Raw genomic sequence first — 23,729 nt, forward strand, 5'->3', positions numbered from 1 at the left:
TACCTGGTCATCCACAAGGGGCGGGACCGTTAACAGTGATGGAAGCATACAGTACCTGCTAGCGTACTGCTCTATCCGAGAATGAGTGTCATCATGAGAAAGCTGCGGTGACGGGGAAAGTCTGGAGTGAGAGAATGGGCAGGGGGGTGGATACAAAAAATTAGAAACAATCACACAACCCCCCAAAAAAATAAACCAAACCAAATCAACAGCTAGAAATCAACCGGCTATAAAAAAAACAAAAAAACAATGACAGAACAGAAGATGGTGATCTAGGTAGCCGGCCAGGAGTGTATCGCACCACTAGCATGAGGATGGGATGTTAGAAGAGGATGCCGTGCTGAGGAAGAGGAGGAAGAGCTTGGTTGGTTGGTAGATCAAGGCGGACAGGCAAACATGCGGTATGGTGGCTTAGTGGGGGGGAGGGGGGGGGTTTGGATGCAGGGATGGGGGAGGGAACAGACTACCCGTTCAGGAGCATTCTGATCTGGGGGGTGTGCAGATACTCACTCGTACTGTTCCGGACACATGCTGATGAGCGTGACAGGACTGTAAGAGAAACGGGGGGAGGAAGGGGAAAGGCACCACAGAACGTCAATATTTAGGAACACATAGCGGGAACACTGTCGAGAACCAGGAGCAGGGGGAGGTGTATTCATTCCTGCTGAGCAAAACGGTTTAGTTGTGAAAATGTTTGGCAAACGGAACAAAATGGGGGAGGGGACTATCTGGATTTGTCCGACAGAATCGCTGTCGGTTATACATGTCCCACAACTAAAATGCTTTGTTTGGCAAAATGAAGATGCCGTAGAAAGTATAGTTCCAACCAGGAGCACCGGAAGAGCTATACCTGGCTGAGCCAGAAGGGGGGGCAATAACAGGGGCACGCAACACACCAGGTAGAAGCTGCACTTAGACACAGATCTAAGACCTTTCCCGCCTAAACTTCCAACTTTCTCCAGTACAAGGAAATCACTGAACAGGCCCTTCAATCTGTGTCTAGGACCAAGATCATATTATGGGCTCCAAATACAATCTCTCTTCTCATCCTAAGGCTACAGTCCAAGGGTTTCTAATGATTCAACTATTCATTTTCAAGTGATATTGCAATTGAGTTTCCATTTGGAGAATTAGAGTTGAATATTCACTTATAAGCGAGACATTAAAGCCCTTGGCATGTACTTACTGTAGTAGTTAAGTAGGCAATTTTTTAAGTTTAAGTTACCACACTGATTACTAGGCCAAATTTGAAAGTAGATACCCTTGATATTTGGCAGCATTTCCACAAAGATAATGACAATCTGCGCCTTTCCCGTAAGAAGTTTCAACTGCAGTCTTCAAAAATGTTTTTCTAAAAATACACCCTGTGCAGTGCACTGAAATGAAAAGCCTTCTTTGGCAAGCGGAGAAAATAACCAGAATGCAATCTAACAAAAAAAGGAAAGGCTGGTCGCTAAATATAGATGTGTTAAGAACAAAAACCTTGTTTTTCTTGACGACATTTGAGATACTAGGATAATTTCTCAGGAGCACTGAGGTTAGGTCGTTCCTTGTGTGTTGTTGTGTTGGTTATCTGTAAAGGCAGTAACATTCAGACTCAAAGCGGTGCATTGAGGTAACGAGTCTCACAGTGTTTAAGGAAGCTTGGTGGGGGAGACATTGCAGAATTTGAAGCCCCCCCCCCGGTTGAATTAGGAGGTTGGCTTTTTCACAGGAGAGCACCAACCATTGTTTCAGTTTGCTTTCTCCAAAGCAGACACGCCGCTGTGCTGAAATGATTTTCTCTGCTTCAATTTTCCCCTTACTTCTCCCATTGCGCTTTGACCTCTGAATAGATGGACTCTGGTGAAAAAATAAATAGATATAGAGCGCAGGCAGAACAGGCAGCGAGAAGCCTGGAGAATCAGTTATACGGAGCCTAAAGACTATTTCTCTGGGACAGTGGCGAGTCAAAGGCCAGACTTATTATCGCCCACCTCCCTTAGCAACCCCAGTGATCAACCACAGTCAACTGCAGTACTGACACTGTTGATAACCTGCACCTGTAGGGACAACAGCATTGAATCACTTGGCAGACACAAAGAAGACACGCGTTCAGCATTTTTTCATGTTTTCCAAAGGATGCGGAGGAGCACCTGTCTGTGAAGGCGTCACTCGTCTCTGCTTTACCATTCTTACTCTTCGAAATGATCCGACAACTGCATGACATGAAAATACAGTGAATATCAGGCACAGCGTGTCTCTTGACTACCAAAAAAAATAAGTCTCTGCATTCCTCTGGGAGAGCTCTATAGAGCACCTCAGCTGGGTCACACACTGAGAGACAAGAGTCCCATGCTTGTGCCACTGGCTAAAGCTGTGGGGCATTTTCATTTGTGAAGCCTTGATGACATGACACTGTTTATTTGGGCTGCTGAATGGGAGGCTAGGCCAATTCGGTTCCTGCTGTATGAACTGTTGCCGGAGTTGCTGGAATGGAGGGCTTATAAGGCATAAGGTTGTGTTGAGTCATCAATACTGGAACAAGTCTCACAGAGAGACAGACAGCCGTTCGCTAGACTGACAGGCAGAGATGCTGCTGGGAACCCAGGAATTCTGCCATATGTTCAGGTGGGAGTTTAATTAGCCTGCCCTCACCACTGCAGCCTCCGCCAGGGCTTCTTCCTTGAGTTGACAGACATCTTTGGGAGTGTTTCTCGGTGTCTGTGGTTTTGTGGGGGGGTGGATTTTTCCATCATAGGTCAATTCAAATTGAAGGCAATCAATTTAGAAAGTAAATAAAATGTGAAACAAAAAAGGACATCCAATTATTTTGTTTACTGAGATTTACTCTCAGGTGAACTGAAAGGTATAGCTATTTCAAAAGTATCTTTGTTCTATAATAAAAAATGCACATGACCTCAAGAATCGACTGCCTTCAATTTAAACTGAGGCCATCCCTCAGTTTAAATTGAAGAAAGGAAATGCTGCCCCTCTGTGAGTGTGTTTGGATGCCCGTGTATCACTGTGTTGTGTTACTGGCCAAGATATGGAATGAGAGAGAGCGATTGACAGAAAAACCCAGACTCAAGGTGTTTCAGGACTAGTCTCCAAACCCCCCCCCCCACCACAACTGAACCCCCCCCCCCCCCCGACTCCCTCCTAAAGGTAAGGTAGGCCACATTCTAATCCTGAGTGGTGTGTGACACACCGAGCTTGGAGGCTCAGAGGCGTCGTTCACATTAGCATAGGCGTTGCTGTCGTGTCTGGAAACCTATTTGCAGTGTGACAAAGTGGGTGGAACGAGTCATGGTTCCAGTGGGTGGCTGTTTTTCAGGTGGGGAAAAGATGTGGGTGGAAACTGAACAAACATGAGCAGAAGGAAAAAGACAGAAACAATAAAAAAGAGATAATTGGTGCTCTACTTCTCCCTCCCTTTAGCACTCTTTATGTCTTCGTCTTCTCTCTTTTGATGGTGGCTCATGTCTACACACCGAATGGTCCGAATTGACCCCAACTCTGTTTTCTGCCTGTGTTTTATTTATTATATGACTAGGATATACAAGATATGGACCATTCAACAAAATGCTTGCTTGCTGGTTCCCTCAAAAACAACAGAATAATACACTGAGTTAGGTTAAACAAATACATAATTAAAAAAAATATTGAAATAAGTGTGTGGGTTTTTCTGTGTGTTGGTATACAATGAAGAATTGCAGATTCAGTGTACCCGACCTTCAGCCGTTTGTGGATTGCAGAGAAGTCAGACGATGGAGAAAAATGGCTAAATGAATGTCATATAATAGTCCCATTTCTCCAAGGCTCCATTTTAAAGAACCTCTCCCGATTTGCCACCATTTTCCCACCTTTGAAAATGCATTTGTCAGGTAGGTGGCAGCGCACAAGTCATTTCTCAGGGATACAGGGTGGTGGAGGAGAGAGGAATGAAGATGGTGGAGCAATCTATTTAAGAAGTGGCAGTGTACATCTGGACTGTGTCTCCGCATGTGTGTGGTTGTGTGTGTGTGTTTGGTTGCGCACGTTTGTGTGTGCGTCTGCCGTTGCGTGTGTATGCATGCGGATGTGCAACTCTCTTGGGGTCAGGATGTAATTCAGAGAGTTCGTTTCTAATATCCGCTTGGGCAACTCAGGTAGCAGGGGAGAGAGAGATAGACGGAGAGAAACAGAGAAAGAGGTTGAGCAAGAGAAAGAGAGAGGGAGATCGAGAGTCAGAAGCGCGCAGAAATGGAAAGATACTGAGGCAGACAAGGACAAAGCAAAAAAAATAAGGGTGTGATTAAGAGATACTGAGCGAGAGAGAGGGGGAGCGATGGAGTCTATTGAGCTTTTAGGAGATAGAGACAGAGAGGGCTCAAATCAGAGAGGGGGAACATAACTCACACTTCAAACGGGGGAGGGAAGGGGGGGACACACTCGCCAACCACCACCTGCCGCTGGGCATCTGCATAATCTGTCGCTAGTGAAGCACCATTACGGAGGATTTATGTGCATCTGAGCAGGCGGCCGGCGTGATTCCAGACAGACTCCGATCAGAGCGGCTTTGCTCAACGGCTCCGCACTACGCCAGAAAGATCTACGGCGTGGAGTCTGTCTGAGGGGGATAACGCTCTCCAGACAGGTAAATAATCACACCGACAGAGCGAATTAAAGGTCTGTCACTGGGAAACCCAGTGACCCCCCCCCCCCCCCCCCCCCCCCCCCAATCTACTTACGTCTCCATGTTATCTCCTTCCAGAATGGTCTGGACCGGCAGGTAACCCAAGCGTGGGTGCTTGGCAAAATACTTCTTGGAGCGGAACTTGTTTTTCAGCACCTTGGTGAAATCACGCATGTCCTCGCCTGAAGTGGTCTGAACGGGGAGAGAGAGAATGAAAAACAGAGAGAAAGGAGAAAGATCATGAGGGGGAGGAGTGTGTCAAATGTATTCCCGTTTTTCTATCTGGCTGTGGTGTTAATGAGTTCATTAGTGGACACATTTTCTCGGAGTGGAGTTTTCTACTTTGCCAAAAAAATTACAGTAGTGCCCTGACCTGAGGATAAACCATTCTGCTGTGTTGGGATTCGGAGAACCACTGGAGTGATTTCACTTCTGGCAAGCGAGGAAATGTATTCCACAATAAGGAACACCCGTGTTTTAGAAGCTGACAGAATGAGGGCTAGACGCAGCTTCCGATGATTCTTTGCGGCTTATTAACTAATCTGTAGAACTTAAGACAAGCCTAGAGTCAACACCACCAGAATAGGTTACCTCACGGCTTTAAAATAAATGACAGACAGATGAAGAGGAGACAGGGACAGAGGGACAAGTACAGAGATGGCAAGAAAGAGTGTGGGAAAGAGAAAGCAGTAGAGTGAGGAAGAGAGACAGAGATGGACAGACAGAGAGAGAGAGATAAAGTGAGGTGAGATGATAGAGAGGCTGTAAGGCATGTCAGTACCACAGAAGCAATGTGTGAGTGCGAGCAGAAGTGGAGTGTGTTGCTGGTGTTAGGCTAGAGAGTTGGGGAAGTCTATAAAAACACAATAGAGCGACTTGTCAAATCAATGGGACCAAACAACTACTTTGGAGGAACCGAGATGCCAACCACAGCACACAATTTCCTCTGCCCTGGTTTCGCCGCAGCAATATCAATAATGTACAATAGGAAAGAGGGATCCATCAAATGAAAATGTAATAACCATGAAATGAAAAAGCAATATTGCGCTCCTACTGTACAATAAACAGGGGAACTAATATGAGGGGGAAAAAAAGGCAATGTTTCTGAAACGACTCTAAAGGGACCTGAGGCGGCCATTTTATGCAAGTATCATATTGATCTTTAGATCCAAAATCATCTCCGAAGCATCTGCTGTGTTTCAGTATCAATAAGTGCTAGATCTGTTTTTGGAGACATAAAAGTCAAATTTGTGTTTTGTTTCTGTGCGGAAGATGGTGTGCTATAAAATTGCTGCTTTGAGTTGAAAGTATAGTCTTAAAGTGGAAAATATGAATAATATTGGCTAAAATCTGACTTGAGTATTGTTTTTGTTGCTCAGTGACAAGAGGTGGATAGTACAGCCTAGAAAAAGAGTTCCCCATGTTTGGAGGTCACTATCCTTATTCCAGCTATGATATTAGCAGATTGAAACAAAATGAAAGCCCCTAAAAAAAAATAATGAAACAAATTTTCCCAGACCAGGTGAAGGGTGACTTTCAGCAACATTCCAACTCGATGTGAGAGCTTTACTACTAATATATATATTTTTAACACTGTTCAATTTCTGCAGATTCCCTCCTTCCACCCCCCCCCCCTTCTCTCCAGAAACTATCAATCATGGTAGGGAGACAAAAAACACGCTTTTCCCACAGATTATAAACAGCTCCGAGAACAGCAGTATTTTACTGTTCATTCGGTTGAATCCAATTTGCTCTCCGGGCTCCAGAAGAGGTTTGTGTAGACCGTAGGACAACTTTCAGAACTCAGTGAATTGGATAAGGTGGGCGCAGCAGCACCAGTGCGATGCTCGTGTGTGTGTGTTCTGTCCTCACCGGCGTACAGTATTCCACCATTGGGTAGTTGAGCTTGTGTCCCTTGGCGGTCCGTCCAGAGAAGAAGCAGCTCTGACAGACGTCGTAGTTGAAGTGTTTCAGACTGCGATACCTAGGGAGGGAAAGCCAGAATGAGGGACCGGGGAGATGGGTGGAAGTATGCATGCTGCAATCACCTCAGATAGATACCTCTGCTTCCCTGTTAATCGCTCCTTTGTGTTGTTGAGATGCACATTACCAAGAGAATCGATTAAAACACACAACACTGAGCGAAGAGCCATAGCACATGGTTTGAAATTAACGTTAACTCGACCATTAACAATCAATTTCACAGTTGAGTATAAAGACTGTCTAATCATTGTCCACGTCATCACATTCCCATGATATCGGTCTGAAGCTCTTGTTCTCCCAACTAATACCCGGAGGCCACTAGACAGTACATACACTCACCTAAAGGATTATTAGGAACACCATCCTAATACTGTGTTTGACCCCCTTTCACCTTCAGAACTGCCTTAATTCTACGTGGCATTGATTCAACAAGGTGCTGAAAGCATTCTTTAGAAATGTTGGCCCATATTGATAGGATAACATCTTGCAGTTGATGGACATTTGTGGGATGCACATCCAGGGCACAAAGCTCCCGTTCCACCACATCCCAAAGCTGCTCTATTGGGTTGAGATCTGGTGACTGGGGGGCCATTTCAGTACAGTGAACTCATTGTCATGTTCAAGAAACCAATTTGAAATGATTCGAGCTTTGTGACATGGTGCATTATCCTGCTGGAAGTAGCCATCAGAGGATGGGTACATGGTGGTCATAAAGGGATGGACATGGTCAGAAACAATGCTCAGGTAGGCCGTGGCATTTAAACGATGCCCAACTGGCACTAAGGGGCCTAAAGTGTGCCAAGAAAACATCCCCCACACCATTACACCACCACCACCAGCCTGCACAGTGGAAACAAGGCATGATGGATCCATGTTCTCATTCTGTTTACGCCAAATTACCATCTGCCATCTCTACCATCTGAATGTCTCAACAGAAATGGAGACTCATCAGACCAGGCAACATTCTTCCAGTCATCAACTGTCCAATTTTGGTGAGCTTGTGCAAATTGGAGCCTCTTTTTTCCTATTTGTAGTGGAGATGAGTGGTACCCGGTGGGGTCTTCTGCTGTTGTAGCCCATCCGCCTCAAGGTTGTGCGTGTTGTGGCTTCACAAATGCTTTGCTGCATACCTCGGTTATAACGAGTGGTTATTTCAGTCAAAGTTGCTCTTCTATCAGCTTGAATCAGTCGGCCCATTCTCCTCTGACCTCTAGCATCAACAACCATGCCACGCTCAAAATTGCTTAAATCACCTTTCTTTCCCTTTCTGACATTCAGTTTGGAGTTCAGGAGATTGTCTTGACCAGGACCACACCCCTAAATGCATTGAAGCAACTGCCATGTGATTGTTGATTAGATAATTGCATTAATGAGAAATTGAACGGGTGTTCCAAATAATCCTTTAGGTGAGTGTATATCGGTAAAGGCCAACCACACTGTCTCCCTTTATCGGATCATTTAACTCTTGATTTCAAAATTCCCTAAACTGGTGAACACAGCCGAACACTTTTAAAGGTGTACTTTTTACAGTGCGTGTCTGATTGCAATTAACATGAAGTACGTGCATCACTGGGAACAAAGTACATCAGAGATGGGAAGAACTCAGACGCAATACAAGAAAGTCAGTCTCAGCACGACAAAGATGGTAGTGCAACAGGTCAAACCTCCCTCTCCCCCTCTCCCTCTCTCCTCCATCTACTCTACAACAGCCCTTTCTCAAGGCAACAGGTCAACCCCCCCCCCCCCCCCTACAACAGCCAAGGTGATCTGGGCGATGCCACAGTGATACATCAGATGGTAGAACAAAATCCGCCCCTGTGCCACACGGCCCATTACACAGATACACGCAGCCGGTTGCTGCCCAGCCATCCTTCATGAGACTTGCCCCTGACTGCCACTACTTAACCACTCTATGGTATTGATATTTCCATGCTGTGATTTCCTGTTGTCTGGACAAGCAGTTTGGCTTGAAAATAAGCTGTTGGTTATTGGGAGCGTATGAAAATGTCATGGGAATAACAGAAAGCCTTTGTAATAGTGTTTCTTTAATCGCTTATGCCAGGGGTATTCAACTCTTACCCTGCAAGGGCCGTAGCCCTCTAGTTCTCTGTTCTACCACCTCATTAAAAACACCCGTGCCTAATGAGGGAGGAGAGGTAAACATTACGGCAGACTCCGTTTGGGCAGGGCATGGTTTTTTGACACAGAGAACGATGTCACATCCTTTCTGTGAGGGTATTATATTACGTAATTGTGTTTAGCCTTTAAGCCAGTGCATGTCTTCACTCATCAAAGAGAAGTATTTGGATTCCACTGAACATTAGAGCAGCAGGCGGTGTAATTTTAAATGTAATGCCCATATGGCACTAAAACAGCAGAGAAAAGTAGAGATGGGTATTGAAACCTGGACTCCTGTGGCATGGAGCCGGGAGTGTTACCACTGGAACACGGCTCTGCACGGTAGTGTTTCTGAAAGAGATACCCTTTTAATTGTCTTTTGAGACCCTCTGTGTGTGTGTTTTGCCTGACTGCCTGATGCTGGATGGTATTTAGTCTGGACTGTATCATCTGCTGACATTTAGCCTCCGGAGCAGACCTGCCCTTTCTGCTTTACTTAGGGAAGAAAAAACTGCTACCCAAGAATCCACTGTGTGTGTAGTGGGTGAGTGTGTCTGGGGTGGGGGCTGTATGCAATAGCATTACAACTTTTCTTGGTCTGTTTCTGTGTGTGCTGAGGAGCTAAAGGCGAATGCCTGTGTGAATGCACTGCGTATGTGCATCCGTTACCTGAACCCTACGATGGGGCACTCTTTACAGATGTTGCACTTGGCCTGGTGCTTGGCGGTCTCAGCTGCCGCTACTCTGTGGAGCACGGGAAGCCACACCATGGATTGGGGCTCCAGCCTCATCCAATCGACAAATTGCCTGGGTTCCAGCTCCACCTTATTGGTCACCTGGACAGGAAGAAGAAATGGGGGCATCAAATTAAATTCAACTCATAAAGTGGGTTGCGTCTAAAATTGTGTTCTAATCCCCACTGCTTTCCACTGGGGCCCATAGGAAATGTAGTGCACTATCCTGGAGTGGTGGTGGCATTATGGACACTCACACAGACTTCAATCTTGGGCATTGCCAGAGGCTCAATCGTTCTAGACAAAAAATCCCTAGAGTGAATCCTTTGCACCTTGAGACGGCTTCTGTCCGAAAATACACAGCCAACACACCTGACCTTTCGGTTGTCACGGCTACCCACAAAGGTCATCGAGTAAACATTCTGAAAGGAAACTGAGGCGGTTTGAGGAAGACACTTTGCATGGGCTGCAACATGCTCTGGCACGTGTGAACACACACATGCACAAAAACAAACATCAACATGGTTTCAAGTCAATGAGGGGAACGTTTAAAACCTTTTTCTCGCATGCCTGTGCGCCAATCTTCTTTGGCGGTGACCTCTAGCCGAATGCATCCATTATGACTGCACATCAGAATGATGTGTAATGTAGCCCTGAGATCCCACATGCAGACGGATTCAGATCCAGGGAAGTGTCAAGGCCAGGCACACAACCGATCCCTCCCTAAATCTCCCTCGTTACGTCCTCTCTCCCTGTCCTCAGAGTTACGGGCCAGAGTTACGGCACTCATAGATCAATTACCACGCGGAGGGAGGAGCGGCAAGGAGAAGGGAGGGTGATGCCCGTAAAGCACGCCGTATTTATGGGCCCCACCTCATTCATTATTGCCCTGTTAACCCAGATGGACAGGGCGGCTGGCCCAGGGCCTTTCCTGCAATGAAGACAACAAGGAGCTAGGGAGGGAGTCTTCTGGGCAGAGAAGCCAAAGTCATCAGTCATTCTTTCCATCAAATCAAATGCGTCACAGGCCCGTCGAGTGACACAGTTGACTATGTCACTGACTCAGCCCATTTCCGCTTCTAACCACACTGCTCACTCAAGCCAAGTATTCACGAGCATGTGTAAATCCACGCACTGTAGGTGAACACATTTTCCCAGTCGCCCAACCCACCGAAAGGAGTAGCTACAGCAACGGGACAAGACGGTCCATATGGGGGCCCTCCTCATCGCCCTCCCTCAATCTTTCCTCCGTGGGGTTTACTGATCTGTAAGGGCTGCCCAGACACATTATGCTGTAGCAACTCCTTGTGGTGGGTCGGGCAGTGGGATAAGAAACTAAATGCCTTGGCTAGATGTGCACTGAAAGACACATCCAGTGGTTAAACACTCTCAAACTTTCTGTGGATTTGTTGTGACAAGGCATGGCCGTGACAGCAAACAGGACATCATGAAAAATTGGGAGGTGAGAAACATATAAATAGAGAGAGAGAATGGAAGAATGGAATTAGGAAGGTTAGAGAGTGAGAGCAGGAGGCAAGAAAAAAAACAATCTCCTCATTTGAAATAGCTCCTGTTGCAACTTTGCAATACTTTGCTAATGTCAGCCATACTCCATCACCTCACTATTTTGGAAGCCAGAGCGGTGAAATCTAGGAATGCTTCTTAATTGAATGCCACCTCGGAAATGAGTCAGGGAGACCAAAAAAAAAATCAAGGGATGAAAATGTCAATATACAGTAATTGGTGGCCAGGCACAAACTCAGGGGGACTTTTGGTTAGCCACATTTGATCATACCAGCCAGCCAACAATGTCAACATTCACAGTTGGCCATAATGCCCACAGTAAAATGTCACTGAACTTTAGTGGGACTTGTTTATGATGCGCAAGCCTGAAAGTTTGTGGATGAACATACATGCTGGAAGCAGCTCCGGACGCTGGGCTCAATATTACTCCCTCCAAAGGCGGCAACCTCTCCAAGTTGTCTTGGTATCTGGATGGCATCGTGGAGCAGCAGACCCAGCTGTCTCTGGTCACACGTATCGCCCGACGATGCCACCTGGCTGAACAGGTCTGGGGGGAGAGGAGGGGGTGGGGCGTTAGCATCTTCTTCCTCCACTGTCACTGTTGATCAGTACGAGTGTGCTCGGTGTTTATGATGTGTGTACGCACTTGTGTGAGTGTGTGTGGAGATCAAAATAGAAAATCCAAACAATTGGTAAAAGCCACCCTGACAATCAGTTGTCTACTTCTGACCAATAGTACACATTTATATCTTAGAGAATTGTTTATTTTTGTAGAATTGTATGATTCATAGACCACTATATATGTAAAAATACAACTCAAAGAAAACAAAAAAGCATTTGACAACTACTTTAAACTCATCATCTATGCAGTAAACTATGCTCGCATTTACCCATTATGTCTAACTAAGTCAAAACATAATGACTTTACTGGAAACTGTCTTTGACAATATTACAAAGCAGTCTGGTCCAAATTGCATATGGCGTCCTATACATACTGTATTTAAATGATGCATCCAATCAATTCAAATGGCAGTCTAAAAAATATATTATTTTATAACAAAATAATATTTCAGGAATGCTTATCTATATTGTGAACAACAGAACCGATTCAAACTGTCGATCTCTTGTACTTTTTAAGATAGAATGATTGGAGGGACAGGTGAGGTGTGAAGGAGGAAGAGTGAGAGATGGAGTAAGAAAAAGTGGTGAAACGTGATAGAGTGGAGAGGGGGCAATACAAGGACGTAGAGGTGTCTCTCCCAGCTATCTGTTCTGTCGGATGAGGTCTTTGATCTGTGAGAGCCTGCCTTGATGTCAGCTCTCCTTATGGTGAGTATTCATGATGTTTCTACTGTACTGTGCACATGTTAGTGTGCACAAACATGCCTTGATGTCAGCTTGCATTAAGTAACTATGGGTGTTCTTTGATACTGTGTGTGTTTGTGTGTGAATCTGTCTCTGCATTTTGGGCTGTGCTGACCACTTTGTCCACTATTCCATATATCAAAATGCTATCATTGTTAAGGAAATTCTCATCTCTACTATGAAGGCAATGTTACATGTTCTAACGACAATGTACGTTCTGGCACTCTGATGCACTGCAAAGCATGATCCATATTTCACACGCTAAGCTTAACTTAACAGACTTTGTTGCATATATGTTAGATCATTTGGAAAGTAAAAATAATGTGTAGGTGCCTTTCAGATTGCAGGCCTATATAAGACAAAAGCAAAGAGGCTAGCTAGGTACTGGTCCGTATCAGCAGTCATGCTGTAAGGTAAGACACTGCTATTTCTATTCTTTAGTGTTGAGGCCTATATCCAGTAGGTCCACAATATCTTTAGAATGTTTAAATCTTATTTGTTGGTAAATTTGATTTGCGGATTCAAATGAAGAATTTCAAATGTATAACCCGCTTTGGAGTTTCTTTCAGTGGCAGTTATTCGATAGTGGACACAGGGCATACATTTTCAACTGCACACAACCATCTTTCATAGCCAATACGCCCAAGACATCACAGCCACAAAAATGCATGAGCCTCAAACTTGCATAATATCAGTACCCAGCCACAAATGTCCTGCCACACAATCATAATTGATATACGCACAAGGTATCAAATTGCAATGCAAATAGGGTGACTTCTGTGCCGGTGGATTGTGGGCCTGTGATTTAGTGTGTTGCCGTGGATGGGTGCCTGGGCCTGACAATCAATGTGACTCTAAACAAGAGGGACTCGCCCAAGCATACTTGATCTCCTTTTGAGACTAATAGAAATTTCCAGTGGAACGAATAGGCTGGACAGACTCCACGCCACAAGGAAGATGAGAGCAAGGAGAGAGAGAAAAAGACTACGGGTGAAAGAGAAAACCAGAGGAGAGCACTAGCCACTATCCCTTATACCGTTGCGATGAAGATAACGAAAAAATACAAATAAAATACAAATACACAACGTGTTAGGTTTCGTCTAATGAATGGGTCAGTCGAAGGTGTCCTCTGCCATGGGTTCAGGCGGTCAGGACCCTGGTTAAATGATGGGGTAACAGCCTGGTGCTGGGTGTTATGGTATATGCTGGCACGGTTTACACTACAAAGTTAACCTACTGTAGGGACTGTTCTTGAATGACCTCAGTAGGGATCTGTGTGTGTTAGTGTGGATGAGTGCCAAGTGAGTGTGATGATGATGGTGTTTGACATGTTTCAAGTTTGAAAGTTACTTACATTTGTATTTTTCCTCCAAGTGGCCTTTCGAGAGCGACAGCACCCCTATCTTCATGGACAGGACACGGATCTTCCCGCTGCGTCCCCTACAAAATGAGGAAAGACATGCATGTGTGAAATCAAGGCAAGGAGTGTGTGTCGGTGTGTTTCGTATGATTTTAGCGCGTTGTCGCAGCGTACGTGTCGAAGACGTTGAGCAGCCAGTTGAGACACATGTCGACACACAGCGGGACATTGACCAGGTCCTTGTGCTGCTGCTCCAGCCCGTCATAGATGGATGTCAGGCAGTTGATCACGTCTGGCACTGTCAGCAGCTGGGCATTCTGGGTAAGCTTGTGCTGTTCGAAAGTGCTCTGGGCCACATTCAGATCCAGTAGGTCCACTGGAGGGAAGGAAGTAGGGAGAGTTTTTGTTTTTACACAACTGCTAAAAATGTGCATTATATACAGGGAAGGGGAAGAGGAAACTGGCCCATTGAATGACATATGTTTGTAATAACACCAACAAGGCTACAGACAGGATGAGAGGTGGCTGTTAACCCCGAGCAGGTAGATCCTCAGTCTTAACCTAATTAGTTGTTCCAGGGACATCCTGCTGCGAGAGGTTTAAACATATAAACAAAAGTCTCACAGCGGGGGTCATGGAGGAAAAACAAAACATGTGCTAATGAGAAGGTCTTTGAGGGAAAACTGTTCGCTCTCTCCCCTCCTCCCTTGCCTCCAGTTTTATAGCGCAAGTCATAGGAATACTTAAGAAATAAACTTCAGCTTAAAGTGAGGGGTTCAAATAAACACCTCTGGTACAAATGAGTCAGACGCACCGGGAGCACTCCTCAATAGGTATTAGCATGACTATGACACTATCAACAAAAACACAAGTCATTTACACCCTTGTCTACGCTTACATGTGGTTCACCTGTCAGCTCCTCTTGAAATGACAAACACCTGTTGCCCCTAGCTGGACTAAAAACGGAGAAGAACGAAAGTCAAGCTGCTGGGTTTGGCACCTCAGCAACCTGGGCAATGACGCTCGAGTGTCTGGCCCGGACCCAGCAGCTCTCGGCGGTCGCCAGGGGAATAACCGACACAGCAGGAGCTGTGGCCAGCTGATTCTCCTAGAAGACAATTTGTTCCCTTTTTTTAAAACCCAGCGGCGCTGGCAGATTCTCGACTTGACTAAATTACGTACATGGGAGCACGAGTGCCTGCGCGCATGTGTGCCTGCGAGATCGGGTGGACTTGTATTCCTTACACGTTTCAAAATGAGCAGGTGGGGTGGACTAGTATTCATGGCCAGCTTGGAGCCAGAATGCCTGGCAGTGGATCAAGAATCTACTGCCTGGCACCTGGATGCTGGTGTGAAGGAGGTGAGGAGAGGGAAAAATACTGACAGCACTGGAATCTCCTAATGTTAAGTCATTCTTGTACATCAATCTTTTCCCTGTTCCAGCACTGACTTTTGTTGATGTCTATTTTATTAAACAATATTTACTTACTATTACTGGGTTGCATAGTGGTCATACCTAGCTATTGATATTAGAAATGGATATTGTACGTTGATTGTGGCCTGCTAAATGACAAAAATTAAGATGTTAAATGTGTGTTCATTCCTTGCTTGCAGGCTAAAGGGACACTTACAGCACAGCGCTTTCTGTAGCCTGCGGATCTTCATGGCGGTTCTGTACGCGGAGAATCTCACGTTGTTCAGGTCGGCTAAAACAGAGGGAGAGAGAGACAGAAAGAAACAGAGTGAGGAACTTAATAAAACAAAACGGATGATGGCCACCCGACTCACGGACCGACAGTAACTGGAAATGGTGAGGAGATAATGATGTCAAAAACCTGTTGAAAAGCTGGAAACCTGTTGAAAAGGAAACGCTGTAGTGCAATGTCTATGCATTCACACAGTGAGGGCTGGAAAAGTCTGGTAATTGGGTTAGTCCTCCTCTCAAAGGAATTTAGTCGTATTTGTTGAGCGTTGGCCTTCAGGAAATGTCCCCGGAGTGTCGCAGCTTATTACTGATCCATCTGCTCATTAAAGAACAGTCCCATTCACCACCACAATGGGATGAGAACAGAAATACAGTGGTTACAGCTGTATAAATAGAAGGGTGTGTGGGCATTTGAGGGGATTGTTTTGAGTGTAAGAATGCACGACAGCTTTACAGCTACTGCATTATGTCAAATTAGAACAGAGGGAAAGTGAGTTTTGTGATTACATCATTCTAGTCAGTGTGTACAGTATGTGCCTGTAATGCTGGTTTTATCATGTGGGGAACAGAAGTTCCATTGAAGATAGTAAAACCTGACAACCGGTCATTTTATTTAGCTAGTCCCCACAAGGAAAACCTTTTTTGTTGGCTTAAGGTTTATTATTAAATTAAAACATACAATTGGGGTTAGTTTTAGGTTATAGCATTAGGTTTAGATTAAATTGAGGCCTAAAGGTTAGGTACTGAGGATAAGGTTAAGGTAAGGATTACAGAATCATGGTCCACCAAGGTTAGAAAAACATGTGTGTGATCAAGGTCTGTGTACATGGTAAAACCTGAAAAAATGAATCCCCACAAGATGATTTGGCAGCTCTTCACCATGATAAATATGATTTCTGGCTTATGAGCTGAGGAAAACGAATGGTTTTTGCTTTCAGATTTCAGTTTGGGGTTTATAAGCCCCTCCATGAACTGCCACCTTAACGTGGTGGAGGGGTTTGAGTACCCGAGTGACCCTAGGAGCTATGTTGTCTGGGGCTATATGCCCCTGGTAGGGTCTGCCAAGGCAAACAGGTCCTAGGCGACGGGTCAGATAAAGAGCGGTTCAAAACCCTTTAATGATAAGAAAAATCTTGAGGTCTGTGACGTCGCCCGGTATGGCGCAGCCGGTGCCCCACCCTGGAGCCAGGCCCAGGGTTGGGGCTCGTATGCGAGCGCCTGGTGGTCCGGCCGGGCTCAGCCCGAAGGACCGACGTGGGGCCGCCTTCCCGTGGGCTCACCACATGCAGGAGGGACCATAAGGGGTCAGTGTGTAGAGGATCGGGCGGCAGTCGAAGGCGGGGGCCTCGACAACCCGATCCCTGGACACGGAAACTAGCTCTAGGGACGTGGAACATCACCTTGCTGGTGGGGAAGGAGCCTGAGATCGTGCGTGAGGTTGAGAGGTTCCGACTAGAGATAGTCGGGATCACCTTTATGCACGGCTTGGGCTCTGGAACCACACTCCTTGAGAGAGGATGGACTCTTCACCACTCTGGAGTTGCCCATGGTGAGAGGCGGCGGGCTGGTGTGGGTTTGCTCATAGCTCCCCAGCTCTGCCACAATGTGTTGGAGTTTAACCCGGTGAACGAGAGGGTCATTTCCCTGTGCCTACGGATCGGGGATAGGTCTCTCACTGGAACGGCCCCCCTGATCTGAACCCGAGCGGTGTTCAGTTATTGGACTTCTGTGCTAGTTACAGTTTGTCCATAACGAACACCATGTTCCAGCATAAGGGTGTCCATCAGTGCACGTGGCACCAGGACACCCTAGGCCGTAGGTTGATGATCGACTTTATTGTTGTTTCATCTAACCTGCGGCCGTATGTCTTGGACACTCGGGTGAAGAGAGGGGCGGAGCTGTCAACTGATCACCACCTGGTGAAGTCAAAGAGGTAGTAAAGAAGGTTTGGGGACCACACGATTTCGTCTCTGTTCTTTGCGGATTATGTTGTCGTGTTGGCCCCTTCAAACCAGGACCTTCAGCATGCACTGGGACGGTTTGCAGCCGTGTGAAAATGAAAATCAGTACCTCCAAATCCGAGGCCATGGTCCTCAGTCGGAAAAGGGTGGCTTGCCTACTTCAGGTTGGTGGAGAGTGCCTGCCTCAAGTGGAGGAGTTTAAGTATCTAGGGGTCTTGTTCACGAGTGAGGGAAGGATGGAACGGGTGATTGACAGACAGATCGGTGCAGCTTCTGCAGTAATGCGGTCGATGTATTGGTCTGTCGTGGTGTAGAAAGAGCTGAGCCGCAAGGCGAAGCTCTCGATTTACCGGTCAATCTATGTTCCTACTCTCACCTATGGTCATGAGCTTTGGGTCATGACCGAAAGGACAAGATCCCGGATACAGGCGGCCGAAATGAGCTTTCCCCACAGGGTGGCTGGGCGATCCCTTAGAGATAGGGTGAAAAGCTTGGTCACCCGGGAGGAGCTCAGAGTAGAGCCGCTGCTCCTCCACATCGAGAGGGGTCAGCTGAGGTGGCTTGGGCATCTGTTCCGGATGCCTCCTGGACGCTTTTCCGGGAAGGTGTTCCGGGCCCGTCCCACCGGGAGGAGACCCCGGGGAAGACCTAGGACACGCTGGAGGGACTATGTCTCCCGGCTGGCCTGGGAATGCCTCGGTCCCCCCCCTGGAAGAGCTGGAGGAAGTGTCTAGGGAGAGGGAAGTCTGGGCATCTCTGCTTAGACTGCTGCCCCTGCGACCCGGCCCCAGATAAGCGGAAGAAGATGGATGGATTATAAAACAAGTGTGTCCCTTACCAAGTGACTGGTATAGCTCTGTCATCTTTGGATGGTCCCAGCAGGTGGTCTGTGTCTGGTGGCTGCAAGACAAGATATTGATAAGGCCTTTGTCACACACAGATACCGTCAGCTGCTCTCCATTCAGTCTACTCAGCCATCTCCACCTATTTTCTTAATGAACCAAACTTAAACAAATGCATAAAATTCGAAAACATGTGATTACAAAGCCTCTTCAAAGTGAAGCACAAGGGCACCCAGCAACACAGCTCTCATCTCCACCTGCCTCTGACAGCCATGTGTAACCCCCACTGAGAACCCCTGGGGTTACCAGAGGGACGCGTTGTCTCCATCGTGTTTATGTTTCAGCTTTTGACAAACGCCTCCAGGTGTGGAGTGTACAGAGAAAACTGCCCTAAAATGTACAAAGAACCATATTTGAAATACATTTGTGAAAAATAAAACTATTTCTAATCTGCTAAGGCATAAGGCATTGTGAGTTTAGTTCTTCCCTAAACGATGTTAATAAGCCAGTATGGGGTTTGTGTCTACCTGTCTTCTGCATCCGCTCATCTAATAAGGATGCTGATTAATAGTGAGTGATTCTCTACTTGGGCAGAATATACGTGCCTGTACGGCACTGGAAAACGAGGCATCTTCTGTTGTGAACGGCAGTGTCTCTGTGATTAAGCTGACTGTCTCCACAAAGAGAGACCGGGAGAAAGAGCATGTGAGATATTGAGGGATAGGAAGAAACGGAGATGAAAAGGGAAAGACTCAAGACAGTGAGAAATGAAGAGAGATATAAAGAGAGATGAGAAAGACATTTTTATCACAATAAGAAATCCACACCAACCCAACTACCGTCCAGAACACACTCACCGTCATCCGATATAAATCTCATGGTGTTGTACTACAACCCATACACAATCATATTTGACTGTAGACTGACATTACAACAGAATCACACACACACACACCCACCCACACACCATCTCACGTTATAAAATCCTGTATTACAGTACACCAGAACCTTGACGCAATCACATTTCACTGCATACAAACCTGTGTTCCTGAACACATTTATAGTTTGCTGCTTACAAACATATACAGACATATACCACAGCCTAAACACCCTCCAGCACCAATTTCCAAACTAACCACCCAGAGAGCACCCCCTCCCCACCAAGTTCCCAAACTTCCTGAAACAATGCCACACATATAATCATTTGTAATACCCAAATTTCACCATGAGGCATGTAGATAGAGATGACGAGAGAAAGACTGAGATTCAGAGATTGATGCAAAGATAGAGAGGTTGACAGAAGGTATCTACGAGGTGAAAGGCTGACAATAGAAAACAGGGCAGATGGACTACAGAAGCCATCAGCAGGTCCTTGATTCATGATGCTCCAAAATGGCTTACTCCTTTCCCAACTCGTCTCGCATGGCAAATATCTCTGAAGTGCAGCTTGGAGAATTGCTTTTAGCTGCCAGAAATGGATTCACATCTCTTATTAGAACAGTTTGAGGTTTTTTTACTGTGTAAGCGTGCGCCCATCCCCTGGGCCACATGCGCACCTAGCCTAAGCGAGCATGTACGTCGGGAGGATTACTTGGGAATTATCGACAGTGACAAAACTTCTGCCAACAGCAGTCGGAGGAAACACAATGACGGTTGCCATTCCGCTGAGAGTGTAGGAGGTGCATCAAAGAGAAGCCTGCCTTAGCAAAAAAAAAAAAAAAAAGAGAACACTTGTGTTTTATTTGTGAGGCTAAAGCGGCCTTTAAATGTGATCTGGCAACCTGCCGGAGTCTTTCCTCTACAGAGAGTGTTCAGACCAAAGCAAGCAGAATGACAAACCTAACAACAAAGGCCACTGGCTCAACCAGTACATGGACTGCCTCTACAACTATCTGGATTGACAGCTTAGGTCTGTCATCACGAAGACAACCGATACAGGGTCCCTCGAGGATTCACAAATGGCAGATTCCTTTCAGCAAAATCAACAATTCCCAGGGTATCATGCGAGGGCTTAACTGAATAATATGATTCAGTGAAGTCACATATGCCAAAACTGAGCACTTTTGTTATACATTTGTAAAATTCTTTGCGCATGGCAACTCAAAATCAAATTATATTTACAGGACAATAAAGCACTATAGCCTGCAGATATCCCCCTTAAAGTTTGCAGAATCCTCGAGTGGACTGGGTTGAGGGATTTTCCTCAATCTTCCTCACTCAAAGATAGAATACTAGGTTTTGATATTTGTCCTGTTCTTCAGATACATTGGTGTGAAATGGAAACATGTCTTTGGCATATCAACTCATGATTAAGTAGGGCCAGGGATCTAGCTTCTCCTTAGGTCACCACTCTCATTTATCCTTAGAAGGTTCCTGAAAGGTTGGGAAACAGTTGGAATCTTTCAGAAAAAAAACAAAAAAACACACCCACAGATCAAAGGGTGTCTTCCTCAAAAAGCAGTTGCAGTTCTGAAGGTACTGTCGGAGAGGACCCACGGCTCTTAGTAGTGATCTATAGAATTTGCCATTCATTCTCTAAACTGGTTAGAGATTTGGGGTTTTCCATGTTGGCAGAAATGGTTTAAAGTCAAAATTTTACTTTGAATTGGTATATAATTGTTATGGAATATTTATTGGTGACATGGAAGATAAAAAAAAAAAAAAAAAAAAACTTTGGTAAAGAGCTCAGACAGAATCTCTGGAAGCAGCCCCACTGAGTGAGTTAAGTGAGGTAAGGTGATTAAGAGAGACGAAATAGTAAGATGAGTAATGTAAAGTGAGGCAAGTTAGAGAGGTGACATGAGTATAACAAAGTGAAGTCACTTACAGAGGTGAGGTGAGTAAGGTAAATTGAGTTGAGTTAGAGAGGTGACTTGAATATGGTAAAGCGAGGTGAGTTAGAGAAGTGAGGTGAGTTAGATAAAGTGAGGTGAGTTAGATAAAGTGAGGTGAGTTAGATAAAGTGAGGTGAGTTAGAGAGGTGATATGAGTATGGTGAGGTGAGTTAGAGAAGTGAGGTGAGTTACGTAAAGTGAGGTGAGTTAGAGAGGTGATATGAGTATGGTGAGGTGAGTTAGATAAAGTGAGGTGAGTTAGATGAAGTGAGGTGAGTTAGAGAGGTGATATGAGTATGGTGAGGTGAGTTAGAGAAGTGAGGTGAGTTACGTAAAGTGAGGTGATATGAGTATGGTGAGGTGAGTAAGAGAAGTGAGGTGAGTTAGATAAAGTGAGGTGAGTTAGATAAAGTGAGGTGAGTTTGAGAAGTGAGGTGAGTTAGAGAGGTGATATGAGTATGGTGAGGTGAGTTAGAGAAGTGAGGTGAGTTAGATAAAGTGAGGTGAGTTTGAGAAGTGAGGTGAGTTTGAGAAGTGAGGTGAGTTAGAGAGGTGATATGAGTATGGTGAGGTGAGTTAGAGAAGTGAGGTGAGTTAGATAAAGTGAGGTGAGTTTGAGAAGTGAGGTGAGGTGAGTTAGAGAGGTGATATGAGTATGGTGAGGTGAGTTTGAGAAGTGAGGTGAGGTGAGTTAGAGAGGTGATATGAGTATGGTGAGGTGAGTTAGAGAAGTGAGGTGAGTAAGATAAAGTGAGGTGAGTTTGAGAAGTGAGGTGAGGTGAGTTAGAGAGGTGATATGAGTATGGTGAGGTGAGTTAGAGAAGTGAGGTGAGTTATCGAAAGTGAGGTGAGTTAGAGAGGTAAAGTGATTACAGTAAAGTGAGTTGAGTAAGTTAAAGTTAAGTCAGTTAGTGTGATGGGGTAGTAAGATAAAGTGAGGTGAGTTAGTGAGATAAGTGTGTAGCATGACAAGTTAATGAGATGAGTGAGGTGAAGTTAGAGAGTGATTAAGTGGGTGGAGTGAGTTAGGTGAGGAAAGGTAAGTTGAGGTAAGGGAAGTGAGTGATGTAGAGAACACAGTGAGCTTGAAGAATAATCCGGTTTGGGGACAGCTTGAAGCAGTTATGGATATTTCCCCTGTAATCATAATCAAATGACTACTGTGACTGAAACGGGACTGTGGGACGGATTACTGCATAACAGGTTCCAGTAAGCAACTGGAAAGTGCTGTTTACGGGAGTGTGGCCAAGCCAAGCTGGAGTACAGTAGTGTGAATAGCATTAAAGAAGCCAGTGCTACTTTGCTTCTCCCTGGTTCCAGGTTGCCTCGGCTACAGGCAGCCTAATTACATTGTTCAGAATATATCTGCATAATGGCATCTTAGACTGGCATTTCCTGTTGGGCAAGGCTACTTCCAAATCCCAGACCAGCGCAGAAGATTAGAGGAAGATAAAAGAAAAATCTTTTTTTCACAGATCTAGCTTATCCCAGCAGGCCAGTGGAGACCACAAGCTTACCACCACCGTATTGCTAATAAGTCTCAGTAGTGCTGATGGGTCTGTTTTCATAATAATAATATGACAGATATAATAGGATGCAATATTTGTGGGTAAAAATGCCCAAGAAGCAAACGTCCAGGTCTGCCAAGCCAAACATACTTGGAATTAATTGGAAGCAACGGTGTAGGCAGTAAGCCTCAGTTTATGTAAAGCTAGGTGAAGCCCAGAGCTGTGCTAGGGTTAGTGATGCTCCACTGACACACCGAGACAGACTTCACAGTCAGAGTTACAGAATCATAAACATGCGAGTCACAGCAGGGTGAGAAGCATCTTTCTTTCATGAGGGGGACTTTGTCTCTGTCACGCAAGAATGAATAATCATGACAGAATACTCATGAACAGATGACTGATTACATTTGAAAGTATTAGGGAAACATTTGCGATGCGGGGAGACTTCTCCTGCCTCTTCAGTGACAGTCTTTCTGTCAGATTTATCTTCACCCAGAAGTGACATGTGATAAGTGCCTGCATTCTCTACTTGTCATATTCCAAAAACACATTTTTCCTCTCTTCTCCTCCGCTCAAAACCTTGTTTTTCTCCAATGCATAAAAAAACATTTCAACCCTTTGAATTGCCGGAACTAAAGTGAAAGAATTGTGTCAATGGGAATGACACAACAAAGGCGTCCTGATGGACGGGAGCAAGCAGAAGTCAGCTGACCTGTATAGTCCTACAGTGGTGTCATGTAGCCACAGGAAGCTCCCATTGGCGTTTCAGTTGGCAGAAGAGAGCAGTGCTCTATTATTTCTCCCTGACACCCTGAACGTCTGAAACCCCGAGGTCAGTACAGGAGGTCACTGAGCGGTGGTTTCTATGTGAAAGTGTATGGAGTGGCCAGTATCCTGACGGGGGGTGGGGTGTTTAGGTTTTAATCAGCGGCCTCTGTGCAGTAGAGGGATAAGAGAGAGGTGGGGGGGTGAATGTGTCACAGTCTGATGTTGCAGGCACAGTAATGTCGTTGCACTTTTCTAAATGACCTACTATCAGCCCTGAGAAGGCCTTGGCAGAGTTTTTTGAATTCACTCAGTGGGGTTAGGGAGGGCAGGCAGAGAGATCTGGGAGACGTTTAATCACAACAGTGGCTCA

At 45.6% G+C, this 23,729-nt stretch overlaps 1 protein-coding gene across 1 annotated transcript in view; it reads right to left on the minus strand.

Moving 5' to 3' along the window:
- The window catches only part of utrn (utrophin), a 223,198-nt gene that overhangs the window by 23,629 nt on the left and 175,840 nt on the right, over nt 1–23,729 (minus strand). Inside the window, 10 exon segments of the mRNA XM_029114547.2 lie at nt 56–121; nt 511–549; nt 4,713–4,849; nt 6,530–6,641; nt 9,428–9,594; nt 11,406–11,563; nt 13,736–13,821; nt 13,916–14,117; nt 15,373–15,447; nt 18,246–18,307. Coding sequence (XP_028970380.2) covers nt 56–121; nt 511–549; nt 4,713–4,849; nt 6,530–6,641; nt 9,428–9,594; nt 11,406–11,563; nt 13,736–13,821; nt 13,916–14,117; nt 15,373–15,447; nt 18,246–18,307 — 1,104 coding nt within the window.

Source organism: Esox lucius, chromosome 18 (genome assembly GCF_011004845.1).
Source record: "Esox lucius isolate fEsoLuc1 chromosome 18, fEsoLuc1.pri, whole genome shotgun sequence".
NCBI lineage: Eukaryota > Metazoa > Chordata > Actinopteri > Esociformes > Esocidae > Esox > Esox lucius.